The following is a 27,916-nucleotide window of genomic DNA, read 5'->3' on the forward strand; positions in this document are numbered from 1 at the left end:
GTGTGTCCTGCCTCTCATTTGTTGATGAAACAAAACTAACATCAACACAATTGACCACCAATAGCGGCGTTTAGTCTCATATGCGCCGATTTTGTTAGCTTACATGCTAACGTGAATGGAATATGCCAGTATAACAGTATAGCATTGTGGCTAGCAGCTAACGTTAGCTCACGTTAGTTAGCCAGCCAGCACAAACTGATAATATCAGGAGCTATCAGTAGCTAGATAACATTAGACAACGCGCGCCTCGTGTATTAAACAACGGTGAATAGATGACTGGGCCATTTTGTTTAATGCTTGTTAAGATTGAAAGAGGAGCTCTGAACTAACAGGGTCTGATAGCTAACGTTAGCTCACGTTAGCCAGCTGCTCATGCAATCGTTAATGCTAGCAGAATGAATGGATGTAAACTTTATTTAACATATTGCAGAATGGGTACAATACAATACGGCTCAATACAAACAATTGTTAAGGGAATGCAGACTGTTGTAGCTTGGACTGGGGTCCTTATAACAATAACTTGACAACACATGGTAGCTGCAGCTATTTGGGACAGCTCTGTTTGTCACCGGACGTTGGTGAGGGCACGCAGATGTCGGTATCTACTGCACATGGGCGTTGAGCAACAACGGCTCCGCACAGATTACACGACACGTTGTCTGCGAGTTTTGGCGTTTCTTCAAAAGGGAAACACAATTTCAGCGTTGTCAGTAGGGCAACGCGTTTTCCTGCCAAAACGACATTTCTATTTAACAGGGACAGCAAACGTATTCATTCAGCAACTAAACGAAAACAAAAACACCTAGTCTAACCATGGCCTAAGAATGAAGTGAGCGTGTGTTATTGGAATGATTGATTGATTGATTGATTGATTGATTGAAAATTGTATTAATGTCCGCCTTGTTTCAAACTGGTTATGCTTAGGCCCTCTTTCGAAGTCGGTTATGCTTAGAGTGGACATTAATAAAATGTTCAATCAATCAATCAATCCAATAACACACGCTCACTTAAAACAGCGCACCTCCAAGCTGCTTCTATAGTGAAGTAGATTCTTTGAGTGTGAGCGCTGGTTTCGAGAAGAATTCAGACTGGAGATGGTTTTCAGAGGCAATGGCTCAGTTGGTGAAAAAGGTGAATTAATTCAGCATACAAGCTATAGGTTTCCACAGCATAGTAACAAAACGTTGATCCTTGACCCAGCCTCGACTAGACTGAGTCCCTTCCAATGGTAACACCGGGTTCTTATCTAAATTGTTGACCCCTCTTCTCATAAAAAATTTGCTTCTCCAAATCACACGTATTACAAAGGTTTCTTTGATAAACAGGTTTTAACAACAATGATTCTTGTGATGGGTCAGGGCCCCACCCTGGGTTTCTGTGTGTGTGTGTGTGTGTGTGTGTGTGTGTGTGTGTGTGTGTGTGTCTGTGTGTGCGTGCGTGTGTGTGCGTGCGTGTGTGTGTGTGTGTGTGTCACATGTGTGTGACTGATTAGGTCAGTCTGGGGGATTGTGTCCTCCAGCCCATGGGGTGTGGAAAGTTAACAGCATAGTATGTCTTTAGAATAGAATAGAATAGAAATACTTTTATTATCCCGTGGGAAATTTGACACTGCAAATCGCTCAACATTTAAACATTTAGACAGAACAGGTCACGAATTAGAATAATAAAACAAATCAAATCAAGTTGCCTAGGATAAGAGTAGAGTAAAATAGAATAAAAATGGAATAAAATATACAGTAAATAAATACAGTAAAAATATACTGAGGTCTACAGTAGGTGTAGTATTGCACAGTGCTGTTTCGAACTAAGTCCAGGAAGATGGTAACTGCCACTCTGTGCTCAGTGATGCAGTGAGGCACAGTGATGCATTGTATAGTCTGATGGCTGTTGGAATGAAGGACTTCCTGTGCCGTTCAGTGCTGCATTTGGGTAGTGTGAGCCTAGCACTGAACATGCTCCTCCTGTCAGCCAAGTCTGTGTATAGTGGGTGGGAGGGGTTTTCCCTGATGGCCTGGAGTTTAGCAAGGCTCCTCCTCTCTGCCACCCTCGCTATAGGGAGTCCAGCTCCACCCCAACCATGCTACTGGCCTTCCTGACCAGCTTATCCAGCCTGGTTGTGTCCACTGCTCTCAGGCTATGGTTAGACTAGTGTATTCCTGGCGTTTTTTTTATACGTTTTTGACGACGTTTGATGTCCTATCTACACAGAAATGCGTTTTTTGGCGTTTTTTTGTGGATACGGCTGAAACGCAAAATTGTGTTTGCGTTTGGAGATACGCAAAAAAAACGCTTCGACAACAGCGTGTAGTCAGCACGGAGCAGTTGTTGCGAAAACGCCCATGCGCAGTAGATACCATCTGCGTGCCCTTCCGGTGACAACAGTGTGTGTGTTTGGGACAGAGGCAGAGCTCCGTGTCCCAAATAGCTTCAGCTACCATGTGTTGTCAAGTTATTGTTATAAGGACCCCAGTCCAAGCTACAACAGTCTGCATTCCCTTAACAATTGTTTGTATTGAGCCGTATTGTATTGTACCCATATGCAATATGTTAAATAAAGTTTACATCCATTCATTCTGCTAGCATTACCGATTGCATGAGCAGCTGGCTAACGTGAGCTATCAGGATTCAGACCCTGTTAGCTCAGAGTTCCTCTTTCAACTTAACAAGCATTAAACAAAATGGCCCAGTCATCTATTCACCTTTGTTTAATACACACAGCGTTGTCGCTAATGTTATCTAACTACTGATAGCTCGCGATATCATCAGTTTTGATGCTGGCTAAGTAGCGTGAGCTAACGTTAGCTTCTAGCCACAATGCTATATTGTTATAATGGCATACTCCATTGACGTTAGCATGCAGCTAACAATGCTACCGATCGTTTTTTAGACTAAACTATCCGCTCTTGGTGGTCACTTGTGTTGATGTTAGTTTTGTTTCATCAACAAATGACAGGCAGAACACACAGTGAATGTATCCGTTTTGTTTATTGCACTTTTATTAGGCTTTGCTGAAAAATTATTGCTGCATTGAGTAAATGGTGACAAGATGGTGGCGCGGCATAGGCGCCTGCCTTATTGACATTTTCTTTGCTGGAGCTTCCACCAGGAAGTGTATTGGCACATTCGTTCTGATTGGTTGAAATTGCCTTCATGTTTGCCACCTACTGCCACCTACTGCTTTGGCAGTGTACTACATCAGTGTGCTCGGCTGACAAAAACGGAAAAAAAACGAAAGTGTGACTCGAGGCGCATGACGTCGCGGCGATACGTGTAAGAAAACAATACGAAATGATACGAAAGGTGTAACCTCAGCCTCAGTCCGCTGCCCCAGCAGGTCACAGCGTACAAGAAGGCGCCCGCCACCACAGACTCATAGAACATCCTCAACATCCTTGTACAGACATCGAAGGATCTCAGCCTTCTGAGGAAGTAGAGTCGGCTCTGGCCCTTCTTGTACAGTGCCTCTGCGTGTTTTGACCCGTTCAGTTTGTTGTCGATGTGCACACCGAGGTAATTGTAATCCTCAACCGTGTCCACATCAACTCCCCTGATGGAAACGGGGGTCACAGGTGCACTCCTCCTCCTCCCCAGCTCCACAACCAGTTTCTTGGTCTTCGCCACATTTAGCTGAGGTGGTTTTTATCGCACCATGTGACGAAGTCCACTACCAGTTTCTTAGGCTGGAGACAAATGTGTCTAAAGTCCACATATTAATATTATTTATCTAGCTAGTTTTAATTTAATCTTAAATCAATGGCCCTATGAATCAAATGTGTTACTTCAATAGAAAGTAGGTTCGTACTTTACGCCAGACGTACATATAGATGTAGCAGTACTGTCTATCTGATTGATTGATTGATTGAAACGTTTATTAACAGATTGCAGAATGGGTACAGTACAGTACAGCTCAATACATACAATTGTTAAGAGGATGCAGACCTGAGAAAGACTTTCGTCTTGTTTCCATCAGGGTCCCCCATTTTCAATTCATCATATGACACACATGACATACAGATAGACAGTACTGCTACATCTATACATTTATGACATACCAGATTTTCAAATACAGTACTGTTTGTGATACTAAAAAAATCCAGAAGAAGAGTATATACATTTGACATAGAAACTGTGCATTGGGGGAGGTTGGGTAGGTGGGGTGGGGCTGTACATTGGAGGTGGGGGGGGGGGTTGGGTAGGGGGGGGGGACACTGTACATTGGAATACTGACATACATTTGACATGGAAACTGTACATTGGAGGAGGTTGGGTATCTGTATCTGAGGTTGGGTATCTGTATGTCATGTATGTCATATGTACTGATGAATTGAAAATGGGGGACCCTGGTGTAAACAAGACGAAAGTCTTTCTCTGGTCTGCATCCCCTTAACAATTGTGTGTATTGAGCTGTACTGTATTGTACCCATTCTGCAATCTGTTAATAAAGTTTTCAATCAATCAATCAATCGCCCTCTGTGGCTGCCACAGGCTTGCCCAGTGAGAGGATTCTCCGGCGCTGCAGCTGGACCCTACTGGAGCGCGCCGCTCGCCCCGCGCGCCAACAAACCCCACGTGGGCGTGGTTATCGTCCCACGCCGATTGGCTGAAGCGATCTGACGCACCAGACGCTGATTGGTCAGAGCGTGCCCAGATGTCTGAGAGCGCCAGAAAACAAGCAGTTTAGCGGGTAACTCCGAGTATACTACACGGTTCATATATACACTACAACACGGGACGGGAGTGTCACTTATAGACGAGCTGTGGTTTATTTCATATAGAGGACAATCAGCTGCTATGTCGATCTGACCAAACGTTACACTTAACGTAAAATCTGTGCATTTGGAGATACACGATCACTATATTGGAATCTTTCATTCATTGGAAAAAGGGCGAAGGTAACTATGTTCCATCCAGTGCTCTCTCTCTCTCTCTTATGCGGAACCAACTGAGTAAAGTTAAGCCAACTAACCTCAATTACCTTCTTATTCATCAATACGTTATAATGATGTGTGTGGCTATACTTACTCTCTAACGTTAGATATCGTGACCCCCATAATAAGCCAATGTTACTTTGGGAGGGAGTTGTTGCTCATTTGCTGAGAAACGATTTCTTTCAACAACAACAGGGGTCTAAATCTTTTATTTGGCTATTACACTATCTTAGCTTGATCGATTGAAGAAAGGATGCTTCGTGGAACATGATGATCAGTGTGTACATCTGTGCGGTTAAACGTTATAGCTAGGTATGATGGGCTGCTAACTTAGAGCTCAAAGTCTTTGCGCCAAAATCAACTGTGGCCACTCGCGAGTTTTCATAACTTTGTTGATCCGCCTATAACTTGTTTATTATCTTCATCACCATCTAATGTTACTAGCGAAGTCCTGCCAACTTAGCTATACCGTTAGTTATATGTATTTTTTTCTGTAATGTGCCAACTACCATTTTCGTTAGATGGAAGTTGTCGAATGCCTGGCTTTGAAAGATCTAACAAGTCCCAGGAAAACTATGAGACTAGACCTGGATGATGATGATGTCAGTGGAAATGAACATAAGGTAAGACACCGTGATGATGATGCTGCTTCTGCTTCTCAAGTCATGTATTAATAAGAGTGCAGTTTGTCACCTGTCATGCCTGTTATCGTTGCTTCTGCTTCTCAAGTCATGTATTAATAAGAGTGCAGTTTGTCACCTGTCATGCCTGTTATCGTGAACATTAAATAAGGGTTTGAAATGGCAAAGAAATACTTATGGTGACATGTACAGTTTCTTCCCCCTCAAATGTATATACTCTCTTTTTAGACTCTTTTATCACAAACAGTACTGTATATTTGTAGATCTGGTATGTCATAAATGTCTCTAGATGTAATCTGTATGTCATGATGCATTGAAAATGGGGGACCCTGATGTAAACAAGACGAAAGTCTTTCTCTGGTCTTCATCCCCTTAACAATTGTATGTATTGAGCCGTACTGTATTGTACCCATTCTGCAATCTGTTAATACAATTTTCAATCAATCAATCAATCAATAAACACAGTGCATGAGATGCATGGGAGGTATTTGAGCATTAAACGCCTAACTGTCCCAGTATTGCACACCTTAACCGTCACCGCTCTATATTCATTCCACCAGAATCTAAAAATATGCAATCTCTTTGCCTTCACAGGAAAACATTTGCACAGAATGGAGGAGATCCACTCCTCTGAAGGTCGACTCCACGGCCCCCGCGTTACTATTAGCCAGGAAGACCCTCACCCCCGACCGGGTCCATGTCACTCCCATCAAGCAGCACCCAGACCGGGGCCTCCACCCGCCGGAGCCATGGACCCCCACCGCCAACCTGAAGATGCTAATCAGTGCCGCGAGCCCGGACATCCGGGACAGGGAGATGATGAGGAAGATTCTGTTTAGGCCCATAGAGAACGAGAAGGAGAAAGACCCCAGTCCAGAGAAGGCTGTGGATGTGGAGGAGGAAGATTCATGTCAGGTACATTTTACATTTAGCCCTTTGAGCTGACGCTTTTACCCAGAGTCACTTACAAATTGTGTACAACAAGTCAGCAGGAGGGCTGGGTCAGTGGTGTTGTTCGTGTAGCAGTGCCGAACTTGAGTAGTATAGACCTATTAGCATATTAGGCTTAGTTAGTAGCATAGTACATAGTAGTACTAGGTAGTACACTAGACTAGACCACTTGATAATGTCCTATGAATTCATTCACAAGTTTTATTTTAGTCAACTGATGTCATTATGGTCATAGTCGACCAACACTTATATTAAGATGTTAAAAAGTTATTGTTTTGTTTCTTCCCCTTGCTGAATGAATTATTATTACTCATGGAATGGTGAGAGCATTTCTGCCATCATGACAACATTCACCAAATAGGCGTTGGTTTTTATAATAAGCAGTACATTTAAAGAGGTCCCTCTTTATGACTATCAGCCATTTGTAGGGAACATCATTTTCCGGATCAGCTATACTTACTATGAAGACGGGGGAGGGATCCCGTGGACATTTGACACCCTCGTTAGCAACTTCTTACTATTGTCATCGTAGCACTGTTATGTCACACATGTCAAAGCTTTTTCACAATATCCTGAGAGATGTGTAATAAACATAGTTTAGGGATTTCATGTGTGCACTGTGTGACCGTTGGTTTCCTTGTGATTGTTCCGGCCGGTCCAGTTTGAAGCAGCGGAGGAGGAGGTCGAGGACGACGGGGAGAGGAAGCCCAGCAGGAAGCAGAAGAGCCTGGGACTGCTGTGCCACAAGTTCCTGGCTCTCTATCCCGACTACCCGCCGGCCAACGACTCCATCAAAATCTCATTGGACGAAGTATCGACCAGTTTGGGTGAGACTGAGGCGAGGGAGATAAGGAGTGTCACGCACGAAACCCACCAGGCGCGGGGGGCGTGAGGCGGGCGGGCGATCGGCGCTTCACTTTCGCTCCCATGTTAACGGGCGTCGCTGTTCACGCGGGGCGGGCGACTCGCGGGCGGGAAGCGAATTTAGTCACTTTGGTTGGATTCAGAGGCGTGCGGCGCCACGCTCATTTTCACAGAAATACACTCAATATCTGCATTATTACCACACATATAGATGTTGTTCAACCAGCTAATGTGTCTGTATCTTTCCCAATACAAATAAACCATACTGGTTCGAGATCTGTACCAGTCACTTTGGTAACAGTCTGGCGTGGCTTTGTCCTTATCATAATATAAACAGGAATCAAATGATGTTATAAAATGTGTCTCCCAAAATACCCATAACGTGTCACGATTTTGCAAATGAAACAGCTCAATGTGTATTTAGTAGTCAACGCCCTCTTGTGCAGACAGGAAGTCGGATGTTGTCCGCCTTTTACAGGTCCACTATCTTTGTTCATCATATCAACCATATTTTATTTGGTAGTGCGTTGTAAATTACATCATTCTTCTGGCTCCTTATATTAGGAGGATGCATAATGCTGTATATTGCATTTCTTTTGTAGCCTATATACATTTTATTTTGTAATTCATCATTTTAACTACTTGTTGTCACTAAAATATGATTTACAATCTCACTAACCCGTGTGTGTGGTCACATTTGTTTTCCGTCACTGTCCATAGGTGTGGAGCGGAGACGCATCTACGACATCGTCAACGTGCTCGAGTCCCTGATGATTGTAGGCCGCCTGGCCAAGAACCGTTACCTGTGGTACGGGCGGCAGTGGCTCACAGGCACCCTGAAGGATCTGCATTGGAGGGGCAGACAGCAGGGCTACCACCTCCACATGGAGCAGGCCGCAGAGGGCCGGGAGTCCGGGACGGCCCGCGCGGAGACGCCCCCGGGGCTGGCCACTGAGGACGGAGGGGATGGAGACCCCGGCAGCGGTAAGCAGGGCTTACATTCATTATCCCCTCCCCCCGGAACCGTCCCGCACTATACAGTTACTGTGTGTGTAGACGTTTTTTCAGAATAATTTCCATTTGCTAAGGCCCAAGTGTATTTCCTGTCAGCTATTGTGCAAAATATTGTGGATGACTGTAAACCAGGATTAACAATATATACGATAAGAAAATAAGAAATACACCAAATAAAAGGACAGGATAATCAATCAAAATGGACCAAAAAAAATCAAGTAACTTAAAAATGGTGCTTCATGACCATCTAACACAGGGAAGATTCGGGTTTTAAACTGCGCGAGTCACTATTTGTATTGTTATTACCTACATTGCTTTTACCCTTTTTCTTATTCTCTGCGTGTTATGTCTATCTATTTGACTGCTGTGAAGCACTTTGGACTGCAATTCTTGAATGAAAGGTGCTATACAAATAAAGTTTATTATTATTATTTTATTAGCAAACACTTCAACAGGGAATAAACTTGGCCCCGTTTAGAATGTTTATGGCATCGTGTTTGAAAAAGGTCTAAACCACTCCCAAACTGTATTATATTCATCCCAAACTGATGCAGTCTTGTCTTGTACTGTCCCAGACACTCCTTGTTATCTGCCCTGGGACAGTCGGGACGGTAGAACGGGAAGCTAACAGTGACTTCAGCGCTTATTGACCTTTTCTTGATCTAGTGTCTTCTGTGCAGCGGTTAAGCTGCCAGGCCAGCCAATAGATCACACGTCTGTTATTAATCAAACGGTTTGACCAGCGGCTCCCTGCAGCATTGGCCAATGTTTGGATTTACTTGTTAACGTCGGCTACAACTTATCACCAAGCCTAACCTTTTAACCAATCCTTCGTCATCTGAGTCCTGTTATTAACCATTAAGTCCACATGCACACACACACCTTTGATAATCTCATCACTCTTAATGAAAAACCCACGAGAGGAGCAACATTTGCAATTCACCATGGCAACCAAGTTTGTTTTCGTTGCCATAGGGCTTAAAGGCTAAATGGGGTATGTTGATTTAGCTAGGGTGTGTTAAGTTAGTAGCAGATATTGCTGGGAAGGAAGGAATGCATTACCCTATCTTAGATCTTTCTTAATAGTAATTGATTGACTCAACTCCCACATTTAACGCAGCACAGAGTTGGGGATCTTATCCCCACTGAGGAATAATTACATCAAAAGCACCCAGGGTGACTGACTACGCTTTGCCTTTTGTGTTTCTGCACAGAATGGCTTCATGACGTGTAATTAATGATAGTAACTTAATTTGTGTTTTGGAAACTAGGTTTGAGCTAGAGAGCAGAGGAGAGCATCCGCTGTGTATAAATGAGCTTGCTGGCGTTGTGTTGTTGTTGTTGTTGTAGGTTAGCTGAGGGGATGCCATGAGGGGACGCCACGCTGTTGTGTTGTTGTAGGTTGGCTGAGGGGACGCCACGCTAAGTAGATTGATTTACCAGCCTTGTCCCTAGATGCAGTTGTTGCTATGGTGCCAGCTTGCCATCTAACACCCTGCTTCCTGAATGGTCTCCCTCCTGGGGATAGAGTAGGTTGAACAGGCACTTTCACTTCATATTCATGAGTCGGGCATTACCTGGTTTTGTATTGGTCTGCCTGCTGGACAGGTAACTGGTCTGAATCTCTTAACACAATGGACTCCACATTTACAATACAATGTCCTGTATGTGTCCACTGTCTTTTTACTTGTTTATTTCTTTACACCTCCCTTTTAGATGTAAACCAACATGCATTCTAATGTATTGAGGCATCTATCATCTCACTGCCACTTTACTGCCATTATTGTATTCTAATGCCATTATTTATCAGTTATACTTACTATGTACCACTGCTGCTAAAAAAAAGATTTGCACTAAGTTCTCTTTTACCTCCTATATTTATTTCAATCATACATACATTTTTAGCCACTGTTTATACTGTATATATAGTCCTGTATATTGTGTGTACATCGTGTCCCATATGTTACTTATGTTTATAGTGTCCTATATGTTACTTTATGTTTATATTAGATTTTTTATATATATATATACACTGTGGGAAGGGGGAAACGTAATTTAATTTCTCTGTATGTCTTGAACATTATGAGAAGCCACAATAAAACTTTGACTTTGACTTTGATTTAGGCTAAATAACCCTGTGTTATGTGTCTGCAGCAGCTGCCAGCAATAGGAAAGACAAGTCCCTGCGCATCATGAGCCAGAAGTTTGTCATGCTCTTCCTGGTGTCTAAAACCCAGACAGTCACTCTGGACGTGGCGGCCAAGATCCTCATCGAGGAGAGCCAGGATTCTTCCAGCCATAGCAAGTACAAAAGTAAGGAGGAAAACACAGTACCACCACCGGCCCAGTGTGATCACACACAGAGCTCTTTGTGCTGCGTCTGTCTCTTGTCTTGGGGGGGGGGGGAGGTGTGCAGACTGAAAGGAGACTTTTACAAAGATGGAATTGGCTGCCTCAGTGCCTCCTAGACGTCATTTTAAAAGCTGACCTTCCATTACTGCCTCCAGATGCTACCTGGCTTCTCTTCCTGTTGTCTAAATCAATATCTGGGAGGGGGAGGGGGGGGGGGGCACAGGAAGGGTGTACTAAGTAAATTAAAACATTAAATATGGACATTTCTTGAATCATCTTTGACTGGCATGCTATATATATATTTATATGTATTAGAATACACTGCTAGCGTAGTCTTCTGATTATTAAGACATTGTTGTAGTTGATCATTTTGCATTTCCCACGATGGAATAATGTATTTTGCGTTTTAATGAATGGCTTTTACCAAGTTGGTTATATGTACCATAGGTGTTCTCAGGCTTGAGCACGGTTGTCATTGTACAGATTGAATGTGGTGCTCTTTGTTTGGGGGCGTTATTCAAATTAACACCTTCACTACCACACTACCAAATTGTTTCCTTTCACTGCGACAATACAGAAGGTTAACCCTTTCACTGCCACACGACAACAGGTTAACCCTTTCACAAGCACACTACAGACGGTTAACCTTTCACTACCACACTACAGAAGGTTAACCCTTTCACTGCCACACGACAACAGGTTAACCCTTTCACAAGCACACTACAGACGGTTAACCCTTGCACTACCACACTACAGACGGTTAACCCTTTCACTACCACACTACAGAAGGTTAACCCTTTCACAAGCACACTACAGACGGTTAACCCTTTCACTGCCACACTACAGAAGGTTAGCCTTTCACTACCACACTACAGAAGGTTAACCCTTTCACTACCACACTACAGACGGTTAACCCTTTCACAACCACACTACAGAAGGTTAACCCTTTCACTACCACACTACAGACGGTTAACCTTTCACTGCCACACTACAGACGGTTAACCTTTCACTGCCACACTACAGACGGTTAACCCTTTCACAACCACACTACAGAAGGTTAACCCTTTCATTACCACACTACAGACGGTTAACCCTTTCACTACCACACTACAGAAGGTTAACCCTTTCACTACCACACTACAGATGGTTAACCTGTCCTCAGCTAAGGTCTCTGTTTCTGTCTGTGTCCTCAGCTAAGGTCTCTGTTTCTATCTGTGTCCTCAGCTAAGGTCTCTGTTTCTATCTGTGTCCTCAGCTAAGGTCTCTGTTTCTATCTGTGTCCTCAGCTAAGGTCTCTGTTTCTTCTATCTGTGTCCTCAGCTAAGGTCTCTGTTTCTATCTGTGTCCTCAGCTAAGGTCTCTGTTTCTATCTGTGTCCTCAGCTAAGGTCTCTGTTTCTATCTGTGTCCTCAGCTAAGGTCTCTGTTTCTATCTGTGTCCTCAGCTAAGGTCTCTGTTTCTATCTGTGTCCTCAGCTAAGGTCTCTGTTTCTATCTGTGTCCTCAGCTAAGGTCCGCCGCCTGTATGATATCGCCAACGTGTTGACCAGCCTGTCGCTGATCCAGAAGGTCCACGTGCGCGAGGAGAGGGGCAGGAAGCCCGCCTTCCAGTGGATCGGCCCTGCTGACTTCAACACCGGTAAGAGGGGACATCACACACACACACACAATGTACTGACACACGCACACACACACACAATGTACTGACTAGCCTGACGCACACACACACACAATGTACTGACTAGCCTGACGCACACACACACACAATGTACTGACTAGCCTGACACACACACACAATGTACTGACTAGCCTGACACACACACACAATGTACTGACACACACACACAATCTGACACACACACAATGTACTGACACACACACAACGTACTGACACACACACAACGTACTGACACACACACAACGTACTGACACACACACAACGTACTGACATACACACAATGTACTGACACACACACAACGTACTACTGACACACACACAACGTACTGACACACACACAATGTACTGACACACACACACAACGTACTACTGACACACACACAACGTACTGACACACACACAATGTACTGACACACACACACAACGTACTACTGACACACACACAACGTACTGACACACACACAATGTACTGACACACACACACAACATACTACTGACACACACACAACATACTACTGACACACACACAACGTACTGACACACACACACAATGTACTGACACACACGCACAATGTACTGACACACACACACACACACTGTACTGACACACACACACAACGTACTGACACACACACACAACGTACTGACACACACACACAACGTACTGACACACACACACACAACGTACTGACTAGCCCGACACGCCAGGGTCATGCATATATGTATGTACTATGTATGTATGTAAATGTGAACGAAAAAAAACGTAAGTCTTCAAGGGTAGGGCCCGACAAGCCTAGTGCTTCTCCCTAGCCCTTTTCGGACCATTGGACAATGCTGCAATAGCAGCTGGTAAAACGTTGGCGATTTATGGAATGACCATTGTTATGCGTCCAAAACCCGAAATAAAAAAAGAACTGAACTGAACTGAACTAACCGTTGATCTTCCTCCCACATCGTCCCTAGAAGACGCCGTGTCTTCAGTGTCAGCCGTCCCCGAAGCCGCCAACACACTGGCCCAGCTGACGGTCGCCAGGCAGCCCCGGTTGGCCCGCCACGCCTCCTTCAGCACCACGCTGACCGCCTCTGTGGCCGGCCAGCGGCAGGTGAACTCGGCCCCGTGCAGCCCGCAGCGCAGAGAGGTCATCACCGGTGAGGAGAAGAGGGAGGAGAAGGAAGCGCCTCTGTAGTTTCTCGTTATTATATTAACCTTCTGTAGTGTGGTAGTGAAAGGGTTAACCTTCTGTAGTGTGGTTATGAAAGGGTTAACCATCTGTAGTGTGGTGGTGAAAGGGTTAACCGCCTGTAGTGTGGTTGTGAAAGGGTTAACCGCCTGTAGTGTGGTTGTGAAAGGGTTAACCGTCTGTAGTGTGGTAGTAAAGGACAGTTAACCGTCTGTAGTGTGGTAGTAAAGGACGGTTAACCGTCTGTAGTGTGGTAGTAAAGGACAGTTAACCGTCTGTAGTGTGGTAGTAAAGGACGGTTAACCATCTGTAGTGTGATAGTAAAGGACGGTTAACCGTCTGTAGTGTGGTAGTAAAGGACAGTTAACCGTCTGTAGTGTGGTAGTAAAGGACGGTTAACCGTCTGTAGTGTGGTAGTAAAGGACAGTTAACCGTCTGTAGTGTGGTAGTAAAGGACAGTTAACCGTCTGTAGTGTGGTAGTAAAGGACAGTTAACCGTCTGTAGTGTGGTAGTAAAGGACAGTTAACCGTCTGTAGTGTGGTAGTAAAGGACAGTTAACCGTCTGTAGTGTGGTAGTAAAGGACGGTTAACCGTCTGTAGTGTGATAGTAAAGGACAGTTAACCGTCTGTAGTGTGGTAGTAAAGGACAGTTAACCGTCTGTAGTGTGGTAGTAAAGGACGGTTAACCGTCTGTAGTGTGGTAGTAAAGGACAGTTAACCGTCTGTAGTGTGATAGTAAAGGACAGTTAACCGTCTGTAGTGTGGTAGTAAAGGACAGTTAACCGTCTGTAGTGTGGTAGTAAAGGACAGTTAACCGTCTGTAGTGTGATAGTAAAGGACGGTTAACCGTCTGTAGTGTGGTAGTAAAGGACAGTTAACCATCTGTAGTGTGATAGTAAAGGACAGTTAACCGTCTGTAGTGTGGTAGTAAAGGACGGTTAACCATCTGTAGTGTGATAGTAAAGGACGGTTAACCGCCTGTAGTGTGGTAGTAAAGGACAGTTAACCGTCTGTAGTGTGGTAGTAAAGGACGGTTAACCGTCTGTAGTGTGATAGTAAAGGACGGTTAACCGTCTGTAGTGTGATAGTAAAGGGTTATCCTGCTGTCGTGTCATGTGGCAGTGAAAGTGTTAACCTTCTGTATTGTCGCAGTGAAAGGGTTAACAGTTTGGTAGTGTGGTGGCAGTGAAAGGGTTATCCTGCTGTCGTGTGGCAGTGAAAGTGTTAACCTTCTGTATTGTCGCAGTGAAAGGGTTAACAGTTTGGTGGTGTGGCAGTGAAAGGGTTAACAGTTTGGTGGTGTGGCAGTGAAAGGGTTAACAGTTTGGTGGTGTGGCAGTGAAAGGGTTCACAGTTTGGTGGTGTGGTGGCAGTGAAAGGGTTCACAGTTTGGTGGTGTGGCAGTGAAAGGGTTAACAGTTTGGTAGTGTGGCAGTGAAAGGGTTCACAGTTTGGTGGTGTGGCAGTGAAAGGGTTAACAGTTTGGTGGTGTGGTGGCAGTGAAAGGGTTATCCTGCTGTCATGTGGCAGTGAAAGGGTTAACAGTTTGGTGGTGTGGCAGTGAAAGGGTTCACAGTTTGGTGGTGTGGCAGTGAAAGGGTTCACAGTTTGGTGGTGTGGTGGCAGTGAAAGGGTTCACAGTTTGGTGGTGTGGCAGTGAAAGGGTTCACAGTTTGGTGGTGTGGCAGTGAAAGGGTTATCCGGCTGTCGTGTGGCAGTGAAAGGGTTAACAGTTTGGTGGTGTGGCAGTGAAAGGGTTCACAGTTTGGTAGTGTGGCAGTGAAAGGGTTCACAGTTTGGTGGTGTGGCAGTGAAAGGGTTAACAGTTTGGTGGTGTGGCAGTGAAAGGGTTCACAGTTTGGTGGTGTGGCAGTGAAAGGGTTAACAGTTTGGTGGTGTGGCAGTGAAAGGGTTCACAGTTTGGTGGTGTGGCAGTGAAAGGGTTCACAGTTTGGTGGTGTGGCAGTGAAAGGGTTAACAGTTTGGTGGTGTGGCAGTGAAAGGGTTCACAGTTTGGTGGTGTGGCAGTGAAAGGGTTCACAGTTTGGTGGTGTGGTGGCAGTGAAAGGGTTCACAGTTTGGTGGTGTGGTGGCAGTGAAAGGGTTAACAGTTTGGTGGTGTGGTGGCAGTGAAAGGGTTAACACGGTGTCTTCTCCGCCCCCAGGGCTGCTGCCCCATCAGCCGGTGGACTACTCCACGAGGAGCACGAGCAGCAGTACCGTCTGTCGCCTGCAGTTCGGAAGTACCACTGGGTAAGTAGTACACCCACACACTCTGTCTGACTGTCTGTCTCTTTCTGTCTGTCTGTCTGCCTGTCTGTCTGTCTGTCTGTCTGTCTGTCTGTCTGTCTGTCTGTCTGTCTGTCTGTCTCTCCCTCTGTCTGTCTGTCTCTGTCTGTCTCTGTCTGTATGTCTGTCTGTCTCTCCCTCTGTCTGTCTGTCTGTCTGTCTGTCTGTCTCTCATATTGGATTTCACAAAAGCAGTAATGCATAATTGATAACAATTTCCACCAACACTGTTGCATGGCAATTATAAAGTGTCTCTCTCTCTCTCTCTCTCTCTCTCTCTCTCTCTCTCTCTCTCTCTCTCTCTCTCTCTCTCTCTCTCTATCCCTGGCCTATAATTCATTGTACACATACGCACAGTAATCACCCCATCAATTTTCAGAAGTCAGAGTCTCGGATTTACTGCAAAACAATATGCAACATTTATTGCATATAACAATTTTCCTTTGCCAGCCAGTTGCCAGGGACCAGGTTATTACCAATAATGAGAATGCACATTAACTGGGATACAAGAGTAGGACAACCATTTGTAATGGAAATAAACAGAACATACAGTACCTTCCTCACTTGAATTCTTGAGAGGTGGCAAAGGAGCCAGATGAAGCCTCCTCTCTCCACGGTCACATTACTCCTGTCAGTCTGGGTCGTTAGGGAGAGAGGATGCCGGGGATGAAACAGACAAACTGCATCCCGCTGTAGCTCCTCCTCTTCTCCCTGACAGGCGCTCCGCGCGCTCCACCACCAGCCAATCCGATCGAGGAGCATCGCCACGCCCTGTATGTTTAAAACGGTGCAGTAAGAAGTGTGCATTCGAATGAATAGAATAGAATCCAAGGTTGTTTTTAAAGGAACTGATGCGTTGCTTTTGTCCAGCTCCTTGTGTAGCTACTGGCCTGGGGTTTAACTAGGCGGGCTAGTCCCCCCCCCCCCCCCACCACCCACCCAATGGTAAATGGACTGCATTTATATAGCGCTTTTATCCAATGCGCTTTACAACCTATGCTTCACACTCGCACATTCACACACAGACGGCGGAGGCAACCATGCAAGCCGGTGTCAACCTGCTCATCGGGAGCAGTTAGGGGTTAAAAGTGTCTTTGACACGCTGCTGGGAGGAGCCGGCATCGAACCGGGAACCTTCTGATTACCAGACGACCGCTCTACCTCCTGAGCCACTGTACATAATGGAAGTGGTGTGGCAGACGAATACATTAACCGCCGGCTCCAACTCGTCCAGAACGCAGCCGCCAGGCTCGTGACGGGCACCAGGATGAGGGACCACATCTCCCCGGTCCTTGTGTCCCTACACTGGCTCCCGGTGAAACAACAAATACATTTTAAAATCCTCATGTTCACATACAAAGCCATAAACGGTCTCGCCCCCAAGCCTACATAAAATAACTCTCCTGGTCCAATCAACCAGCTCCAGATCCTTCAGATCAAACAACCAAATCTGCCTAAAAATCCCCCACATAACACTGGTGGTGACGAATGGAAACCGGGCTTTCGCAGTCGCAGCACCGACCCTCTGGAACAAGCTCCCACTCAACTTGAAATCTGCAAGCACTCTACGGACCTTTAAGGCCACGCTCAAAACCCACCTTTTCACCATAAACAATCCATGAGCTAGTTTTGTATTGTATTGTATGACTGGTGTATTATATCTGTCTGTTCTCTATCTGCTTGGTTGGACTCACTGCATGTATTTCTTTCTGTTTTCGTATTGTTCCTGTCTTTTTTGTTTCTCTTTCTTTCCCGGGATGCGCCCCGGGCCGATGTAACTATTGGTTGAGGGGCGCAATATAAATAAATGTATCATATCGTATCAAGTAGGTGGTTTAACACGTGACGCGCTAATGTGGTGTTTGTTTCTTCCCGGTCGCAGCACTCTGCAGCCCGGTGCAGGTCTGCAGGCGCCCGGCCTCTGTGGCGGCCCCCTGCTGCACTCCTCCAGCAGCAGCCACTTCACCATCCACCCCCACCACCACCTGGCCTACCTGCCCGGCCTCGCCCAGCCCTCGGTGGTGATGCTCTACGGGAGTCACGCCGTGCCCGCCGCCGCCGAGAGACTCGACCACGTCCCCAGCAGGGGTCAGAGGTCGCCGGCGTCGGCACCGCCGAGGGAAGGCGGGAAGAGGAGGAGGGAGGAGGAGGAGGATGAAGAGCGAGCGGTCAGACGCAGAGAGTCGTCCGAGGGATGTGTGAAGGTGAGTCGTTTTTTTCTCTCGCTTTAGATCTTTGGCCGCCTCCTCTTTGTGCATTAGCCGACTAATTGGCCGGTTTCAAACTCCGCCCTCTTCTCTTGATCCTCCAATCATAACTGTTGCTTTCGAGAAGAGGGGGGGGGGACACACACACACACAACTGCCCACATGAATGGGTCAGTGGGTCTCATAGTAGTGAGTCTCATAGTACTTTACTTTACATTATTTGTTTATTTGGACAAGACGATGCTAAATTAATGAACACCGTGGAGTGTAAAAATTGCCTGATTTAGCACAAGGCTAATTTCCATCCGTTGTCCCCAGACATTAAAACAGGACACATAAAAACAGTAAGAAATGTACAAATACATAAAAACAGTAAAACATTTACAAATACATAGCAGCAATACACAAAAATACTAGTGGCTATAGAGATATGTCACATGTGGTCACATGACTGACTGGTTGGTCTTCAGCCATTTTTTTAAGTTGCCCTCTAAAAGAAGCAAGGGTGGGGCTTTCCCTTATGGAAATGGGGAGACTGTTCCATGTTTTGACTGCCTTTTATGGACAGGACGTTTTGGCCAAACGTGGTCAGTCTACGTTGCAGTAGTGGGTCTCATAGTAGTGGGTCTGGCACAGTGGGTCTGTCTCATAGTAGTGGGTCTGGCACAGTGGGTCTGTCTCATAGTAGTGGGTCTGGCACAGTGGGTCTGTCTCATAGTAGTGGGTCTGGCACAGTGGGTCTGTCTCATAGTAGTGGGTCTGGCACAGTGGGTCTGTCTCATAGTAGTGGGTCTGGCACAGTGGGTCTGTCTCATAGTAGTGGGTCTGGCACAGTGGGTCTGTCTCATAGTAGTGGGTCTGGCACAGTGGGTCTGTCTCATAGTAGTGGGTCTGGCACAGTGGGTCTGTCTCATAGTAGTGGGTCTGGCACAGTGGGTCTGTCTCATAGTAGTGGGTCTGGCACAGTGAGTCTGTCTCATAGTAGTGGGTCTGGCACAGTGGGTCTGTCTCATAGTAGTGGGTCTGGCACAGTGGGTCTGTCTCATAGTAGTGGGTCTGGCACAGTGGGTCTGTCTCATAGTAGTGGGTCTGGCACAGTGGGTCTGTCTCATAGTAGTGGGTCTGTCTCATAGTAGTGGGTCTGGCACAGTGGGTCTGTCTCATAGTAGTGGGTCTGGCACAGTGGGTCTGTCTCATAGTAGTGGGTCTGGCACAGTGGGTCTGTCTCATAGTAGTGGGTCTGGCAGTGTGGGTCTGTCTCATAGTAGTGGGTCTGGCACAGTGGGTCTGTCTCATAGTAGTGGGTCTGGCACAGTGGGTCTGTCTCATAGTAGTGGGTCTGGCACAGTGGGTCTCATCCTCTCCACTTACATAGTGGGTCTTTGTCTTGCATGTACACAGTCCCAATTCCTAATGTTTTAGGTTCTTGTCGTGGTATCGTTTCAGTATCGGTGTATTGAGATATTTCAGGCAATATCGCATCAAAGTCATAATTATGGTATTGTGACAACAACACTGCACCTAAGAATTTTTTTTAGTCGGGGACAGGCTTATATATGTATCTTCTGTGCAGCTCCAACGATTGTTGTAACTGACTGGAGTTCACAGTTTGACAAAGTGGTAACGGTGAACGCATTTCTGTTTCCACTCTGATCGGTTGCCACGGTAACAACGGACCTTTATGCCTTGTTGTTGTCAGTAATGACTGAGCTTCCTGCCGTTGCGCTTCAGCTTTTGTTAGTCATCACCACTCACCGGTGACACGCACACACACACACAAATGCTGGGAAAACATCAAAACCTGATTACCCTTGATACCGGAAGTAAAATAACAGCGAAGCTACTATTAGTCCTCTAACTTTGTCCTCAATGTCTGAATTCAGCGTGTGTCTTCTCTGGAACTACCCTACATTAGTAGAAGTCCCAAATGGTCTGCGTACAGGAAATGTAGCGATGGGGGGGGTGTGGTGGTGGGAGGAGGGCTTGTCTCGTTTCGTTTTTTATTTACGGTTTAATCTGCGAGGCTCATTGCATGTGAAGGTGAAAAGCCTAAGTCACATGATGAATGTGGTGTTTATGTTTTTTGGGGGGGGGGGGGTAATATCTTCTCCGTCCACGTCACGTCTCGACTCATTCAGCGTAAACTCCGGAGCTGCCTTCCCTTAATAACTTGGCTCCGGGGGGACAATATAATTACAGACAGAATTTCCAGCATTTTTATCTTTTCGGGGCAATTTCGCTCCCTTGATCAGAAAACCTTGTTAATAAGTCCGGAAAGCAGACCATTAAATTAAAATATGCAGCGCTGCATGGTGGTTATTGGCTTGGATAACTCATCCCAGCTGTAATTAAACTAGATGGCATTATCATTGTGGTGATGTATAGGATATTTCTTAATTGAAAAAGCTCCTAGTCTCGGATCTGTTGGAATTGGGAAGTCCCATTTTTCATAAAGATAAATTTTTTTTTTTATTTTTTTTTTAGTGCATTAGAAAGGATAACACTGCAACAGAAGCCTGGAGAAGTTTATCAAAACAAGGTTATTTTTAGCTGGTGGTGAGTTAATAATATGAATACGAGTTAATAGTTAATATGACTCATTATTTAATAGGGATGTGAGATGAGAGGATAAATTAGAATAACGTCAATTAAAAGGGAAGGACATACAAGGCGACTCGGGTCACAGTGATGACTAATGGTTGTCTGGGGGGGGGGGGGGGGTTCTGCTTCATCCTCCCATCAGCCAGCGTGTCTTTCCCCTTTACTCACCACACACCTCCCTGTCTGTCCTGCCCCCCCCCCAGACAAGCAATGAGGTCCAGGGGGAAAATGATACACAGAGGCGGCCAGGAGGCCCGGCGACATACAAGGCCCCATCCGGGACTCTGTGCGGCGGGGAGGGGGGCGCGGGACGCAGCCTCCCCGGGGATCACCTCGCCGCCCCGCCGTCACACTACCTCTATGTGCCCAGTAGTGCAGGTATGTTCTTCAAGTTCAAGTTTCAAGTTTCTTTAATAGTTGTCATACAGAAGTACAGAATACTTTCATACAAAATGCTTCTTACTGTTACGCTCCAGAGACTGTGCTAGACAAGATAAGTATCAAATAACATAGTATAGCATGTAAATTAGAAGTAGAAAATGAGGTCACAGTGTTCAGTATAGACATATGTACAATGTTCGATGCAGAATAGACGTAACTGAGTTACCATATAATATACAATACTATGCAGTGTACTAATGTACAGTACTATATAGTGCAAAGCAGAAATGGGATGAGGTACAATTTAGGTACAATTTACAGTAAGGTGTACGAGTTGTAGTGCAATCCTTCATCAATAAATATAAAGTGTGGGGAGTGGGTGCTACAGTGTGTTTGTTTAAAGTGAGTGTGTGCTATAAAGTGTGTGGAGTGGGTGCTACAGTGTGTTTGTTTAAAGTGAGTGTGTGCGTGTGGATGTGTGTGCTATGTGCGTTTGATGGTTGTTGTTGTGTAGTGTTCATTGTTCGTTTAGCAGCCTGATGGCCTGGGGATAGAAGCTTCTTCTTTCTGTGCTCGCCTTGAGACTCCGGTATCGCTTGCCTGACCGCAGCAGTTCAAAGAGGCAGTTGTTCGGGTGACTGGAGTCTTTAATGATTAATGATTAATGATTCTTCAGGTGTAAAGTCCTACGTTTTTTTTTTTTTTTTTTTTTAATGGTTGTCATTGGGCCCCTAGGGTCACCGAATAGAGAGCCATGTTGACCTTTAACCCTTTCACTGACACACTACCAAATGGTTAACCCTTTCACTGCCACACAACAAAGGGTTAACCCTTTCACTTAACCGTCTGTAGTGTGATAGTAAAGGGTTAACCCTCTGTAGTGTGGTAATGACAGGGTTAATTCAAGTCAAAATAAATATATATTATATTGGAAAATGAAAATCACTACACCCGAAGATACAAGGTTTTTCGCGTGACAACAGCGGTGTGCCGTTAGCCTCACTTAATTACGAAACAAGTGTGACATTAGTACTAGTAAGCAACCGTACAAACAAGCCTCTCTCTCTGTTGACCTTTCTGCAACATTTGTGCGTCCGCGCGCTCAGCAGCGGTGGGAAGTGTACCGGTCGGGACATTAGAATGCACAGGCTGTCACCCCTGCAGGCCGTGCTGACCTCACAGCTGACCTCACTCTATGACAAGAACCACGCTTCCGCCAGGAGACTCTCTTAATTCTCCTTCCCCCCGTCCCCTCTCTAGGTCTCAACAATCTCAACTTCCTCCTCTCCGCCGCTGGCCAGTCGCCAGCCGGCCTGACGCTTCCTCCTGGCAGCATGCCCACCCTGGCCCTCCCCTACGTCCTTGTGCCCTCCAGCGCCCTCTCCCACCACCACTACCCCCTCGTGGCCAACGGGCACCAGCCGGTGGGGGCGGAGGGCCACGGTCTGAACTTCAATCTGCCCGCTATGATGTCGCCGGCCCACTTCGTGGTGGGCGGCGCGGCGGGACCGCGTGGCGTGGCGGAGCACGGAGGCTCTCCCGCGGTTCAGTGCCCGTCCACCCCGGAGCAGACCAGGCTGTACGGATCGGCGCCGGTCCCTCCCACGCACTCTCCCCTGGGCCACAGGACCCTCTGCGCGGCCCTGACAGAACCATTGGTAAGAACTGACACACAAAGACGCACGGTCCTCTTCTCCGGAACGGTTATTAACTCGGACGTGATCTACCTTCATAATGATATGACCTTCTCAGCGCCCATCGTCTATGAAAGGCCAAAACGAATGTTTTTTCTTCCTCCACAGGGCTTTTTGCCCCCCCCCCCCCCCCCCCCCCCCCCTAAAGGAACACGCCAACATTGTGGGAAATGCGCTTACCGTCTTCTCCAGAGTCAGACAAGAAGATCGATACCAATTTCCTCTCTGTGCGTTCAGTAGACAGCTATCCGGCTGCAAGCTAGCCTAGCTTAGCACAGAGAGAACATTGGTGTGAATGAATGAAAACTTTATTTAACAGATTGCAGAATGGTGGTACAGTACAGTACAGCTCAATACACACAATTGTTAAGGGGATGCAGACCAGAGAAAGATGTTAGTCTTGTTTACACCAGGGTCCCCCATTTTCTTGTAGATAAAGGACCCTTCTTCTTTAAATGATTTTCGAGGGTGTATCGTGCGTTTTTGCCCCCGGGCGGGAACCCCATTAATTTCTAACCCTGCTCCACTTGATGAACACGATGAACCGTTTTTGTTGTTCTGGGGGAGAGAGCGCCTCCTCCCCGTGCCGTCACCGCAGCGGGGGCTGATTCATCTCCCGGCCATTAAAAAGGGATTAGTGCTCTCGGCGTCGAAGAAGCTCAGCGTTGCTCGTCCACGGTGACATAATCTCCGCACCTCGGAGAGAACCGGCTCTCAGACGTTCTCCTCCCCGACGCCCCCCGGCGGGGGCCGTTATTAAATACGGGAGGAGCCGCGGCTGGGTGACGTAAGATCAGGAGGGTCAACCGGTGCTTCCCCTCAGCTCACACCTTTCACATAACAAACACACCCCCAGAGGGAGGGAGCTGAGTCACTGGCGGTAGGGAGGCACCCGTACAGATGCCAGCCTGAAATACAGTATTGCCGTCTGTGATTTTTTCCCCGCGATACTAAAATCCGGTAGCAAATAACATTTCAAAAGTCTAAGCAAAGTAGGCGGCTGGGTGGCGCAGTGGGCAAGGCGCTCGCCACTAACGCAGGAGATGCTGGTATCGAGCCTCGCCGTTGCTACCGGCTTGGCCGGTCGTCATACTAACACAATTGGCAGTGTTAGAGGGTGGGAAAGCCGGTGGGTGGGGATTGGACGTTGTGGACAGCGACTCCTACAGGTCGGTTGGGTGACGCCTGTACAGCAGAGACAGGAAGTATCGGGGGCAGCGTGAGCCTCCCACACGTTACTCCTCGCCGCTGAGAGATCGAGCTGCTGCGGTGAAAAGATGCGACAGGCTGCCTCCTCGTGTACCGGAGGGGACACGTGATGCAAGGCTTCTATCCTCCCTACAACCGACCAGTGGGGGGCATAGTCTAGCAACGTTCAAGACGGGGGAGGGACGTGTCCCCTCCGGTACGCGAGGAGGCAGCCGTCGCATCTTTTCACCTGAACAGGCGATCTCTCAGTGGCGAGGAGTAACGCGTGGGAGGCTCACACTGCCCCCGATACTTCCTGTTTCTGCTGTACAGGCGTCACCCAACCGACACTGCGCCACTTAGCCGCCCCTAAATCAGGCGTTCTCAAACTTTTTTATACCACGACTCCATTTTATTTAGGATATTCTTTTGGCGACCCCACACTTAATGTATCGCGTAATTTCACAGTGGAATTAAGGAATATCAAAATAAAAGCACACATTTTTGAACTTGATCATGCATATTTATTAGACAATTTAATTACAGCACTGCAAAAGAAATCAATAAAATAAAAATAAAAGAAGCGTGCGGTTCTCTGGTTTCTGGGCTCTTTAACGTTCCTCTCTTTTTCCCCGTTTCCCACAGACCCCGCAGAACCCCAAGGAGGTGCCCGCGGCGCCCGGCTCCAATGCCTTCTTCCAGACACCCGGCGCCCTGGGGCGCGTCGTCGCTGCTGCCCCGGCCGCCCGCAGGAGAGGCTCCGCACAGAGGAGGCTGGACATCGGCCACCCGCCGGCCTATTAGTAGTGGAGGGGGTGGGTGTGTGTGTGGGCGGGTAGTCGCTGCTCCGTGGAGACGGTCAAAAACGGTGCATGTCGTCTAGACATCTAAAAACATGCTGCTAACCGGGGGCTCGTCGGGAGTTCACCCAGACTTGGTTAACACTCGGGTGTTGGTTCCAGACCAGCGAGTGTCCGTTGCTTCACGGTGAATGAATGCGGTCGTTATGGTACTTGTTTGAAGTGCCTCGTCGTGGCGCGACGGGGGCTACTATTCATAGTATTCTATCGCAAAAGGCATCTTGGTCACAGTCAACAGGTGATTGTAATCAAATAGCAGGTGATTGTCATTAAATGACCATGGTCAAATTAGGTGTGGCGTTGTCCCATAATGTATGGCAAAGCACTCTATGAATAGCTGTCAAAGTGAGTCAAGTGAAGCAGTATTGTCTGTGTAACAGTGCCCTCCTGTGGTGGGAGCAAGCCACTACCTTAGTCTTTTTTTTTTTTTTTTTTTTTGCCTTATGCCCAACACATGATTTGAGCTACCTAATTTTTCATGACTTGTATTATAGCCCAACTGTTATTTATATTTGAGCTAATATATGTTGATTGTTGGGACTGTATTGTAACATTACATGTAATTTATGTTACTTTTTCTTTTGGCACTAAATATTTAAGAATGCACAACACCTAATGTTGGAACAAAGTCTCAAGTCAGCCCTAAGAATTCACCAAAGTAATCAATAAGAAAATACAAAACCAGTTTAGATCAGGAAGCAGAAAGTTCTCCATTAACTCATTTCAGACAGTCAGTGATATGAGGAGACTTCACTAAAGCCATAGGTTTATAGCTCTAATAGTGGTGCTTATGTTATCTCAAGGAGATAATACAAACTACGTGATGTACATGGAAGCATTATTTTCACCAGAATGAGTCCGAACAGGGTGAAACTGTTTGTTTATACCAACTCAATTATTTTAGTATTCACTGTCATGGTGTTTTATGGATAACACCAAAAGTAGGCTTCACATAGAATTTAAATGGATAGAATGACCACCTCTCTGAAGACGACATTGAATGGCCATTTGGGGGCTTGTACACTGCTATAGGATGTTCGATAATGTTTTCATAGACGTTGGCGTTGTGCACGAGACTCAGAAAGTTGATATTGCATTAGCAAAGGCATAATTTGAACGAACAGGACCAACGGCAGTTGTGAATAACACATATTAAATTGAACTAATCAATTACATTTGTGATTAATCGGTTATAAATTACTCAATTAAGTAAATAGTCCATTTCGATTTCTATAAACGAACATTCCAAGTCATTATTATAATTATAATTTTTTTGCACAAATGAAGAAGACCAATATTGACAAAGCACTTCAGTAATTACGACACCGCAATTGACCTATCTCAAACGCTGCCCTCTTCCTCCGATTACAACGGTTGCTTCCCAGTTGTGATTGGAGGATTAAGAAAAGAGGGCAGGGTTTGAGATAGGTCAAACATGGGGAGTCTCGCCCACTGCATAAAAAGAAAACGTGACAACTTCATCAACATTCTACGGGAGACATCTTGGGTGTAACCATAGAAATGTCATTCAATTAAATATTTATGGGTTGTACGGAAAACTAAAGAACCATCGATACACTATAGGAAAGGCACTTTCAATCGATTCAGATCTGCGAGGCTTCAACCTCGCTGTCGGAAGGTTAGAGGAAATGTGATTTGATGAGAACGCTTCCGCATACTTGAATAATTTACTTGTGACTTTTCCAGAGGTGTTTTCTGGAGAAATATCGAAGTACTGTAAAAGAGAAAAGAAAAAAGAAAATGCATTTGACTCTTGATGATGCATTCTTTCGAGATAAGAGCCTCTTGAATATTTTTTATATATAATTATATAATTCAGGATAGCTTAGTTCATGTTACGCCAAAGGGGTGCAAACATCATCCACTTTGAACTGTGGATGTGTAGTCGTTTATTTTGGTCTTTTCATGTACATTCATCTGTTTTATATTGGTAATTATTTTTGTATATAGTATTCAGTCATAACTTTAATGCCTTGATATGCAGAATGTTTGTTAATTTAATGCTGCTTACTATCTTTTATTTTAAATTTGTATTATTATTATTGCACTGCTATAGTGGGGTCCACTTGTGGCAGGCTTGTCTGATTCTTACCAAACTTGAACCGATCCTTTCAACTGTAGCTGTGCTCTGGTCACGGACCATACTCTGTAATGTATGCTTTCACACATTTTGTAATGCAAATAAAAGTGCAAAATGTTAAACAGTGTTTCAGTTTGCTCTTTCTGTAATGTAAGAATTATGTACTATTTTTCATACATTCATTTAGATTATTTTATTCATTTATTTTATTTACTAGACATACATACTGTAGTCATAATTTGTTGTGTACCTGTGGATGATTTGACCAGTAGATGGCAGCAACCTGTTTGTGGTGACTGATGCCCAACAGCCCATTCCAAACGACGTTGATCAAACGGACTAGTACTTGCGCTCCCATCAGTCAGCGCACGGCCGCACGCACGGACATCATGAAGATATATCGACACTTTTTATATCGACTACGATAAACCACAGGATGGCTGTTGCCATGTTTGTTTTATGGCCGAATAAACTTAAGCAGATGGACAGATGAACATTTATAGGTTAGGAGGACATTTAGCCATAGGTACTGCTGCAACCAAATAAACACCCAATTTCCTGTAGGCCCAGTTTCTAAATACATAGGCCTTATCCTACATGGTACAAAAAGATGAGTGAAAATTAGCCTCCCAAATCCAAAAACGAGAGTGCTAAAACTCAAACTTGTGATGTCAATCAAGTATAAAGTCAGAAGCTGCTTATAATGGCAAATATTTTATAGATGACACTGAGAGCACTCGGGGGAATGTGCTGAGTAGTTCATAGGTACATTTTCTATTTCAGAACAGAGCACAGACCACTAAAACAGAACAAAGCCCATAAAAAATCAGCCTCCCATTTATTTTCAATGAAGCAACTCCAGACTTTATATATATCACAAGCTTAATTGTTGCTTCTCTGGTTCCTGGCTTTGGGAGAGTAGCTCATGATTAAAACAATCATGTACCAGCCAAACCATAACTATTATTCAACTCTACACAGCTGAA

At 45.7% G+C, this 27,916-nt stretch overlaps 1 protein-coding gene across 2 annotated transcripts; it reads left to right on the forward strand.

The window, feature by feature from the left end:
- Window positions 1-4,803: 4,803 nt before the first annotated feature.
- e2f7 (E2F transcription factor 7) lies at window positions 4,804-27,009 on the forward strand. 2 transcript variants are annotated; one of them, XM_084330700.1, is made up of 13 exons: window positions 4,804-4,892; window positions 5,450-5,551; window positions 6,164-6,484; window positions 7,182-7,347; window positions 8,105-8,368; window positions 10,553-10,711; window positions 12,257-12,388; window positions 13,391-13,576; window positions 15,775-15,862; window positions 17,781-18,102; window positions 20,910-21,084; window positions 22,348-22,745; window positions 24,615-27,009. In XM_084330700.1, the coding sequence occupies exons 2-13, from the start codon at window positions 5,450-5,452 to the stop codon at window positions 24,771-24,773; spliced, it is 2,472 nt and encodes an 823-aa protein (XP_084186826.1). In that variant the 5' UTR covers window positions 4,804-4,892; the 3' UTR covers window positions 24,774-27,009. The 2 variants fall into 2 exon arrangements, with proteins under 2 accessions (XP_084186826.1, XP_084186827.1); XM_084330701.1 differs by having other exon boundaries at window positions 10,556-10,711.
- Window positions 27,010-27,916: the final 907 nt, after the last annotated feature.

Source organism: Notolepis coatsorum (genome assembly GCF_963971535.1).
Source record: "Notolepis coatsorum genome assembly, chromosome: 15".
Lineage (NCBI taxonomy): Eukaryota > Metazoa > Chordata > Actinopteri > Aulopiformes > Paralepididae > Notolepis > Notolepis coatsorum.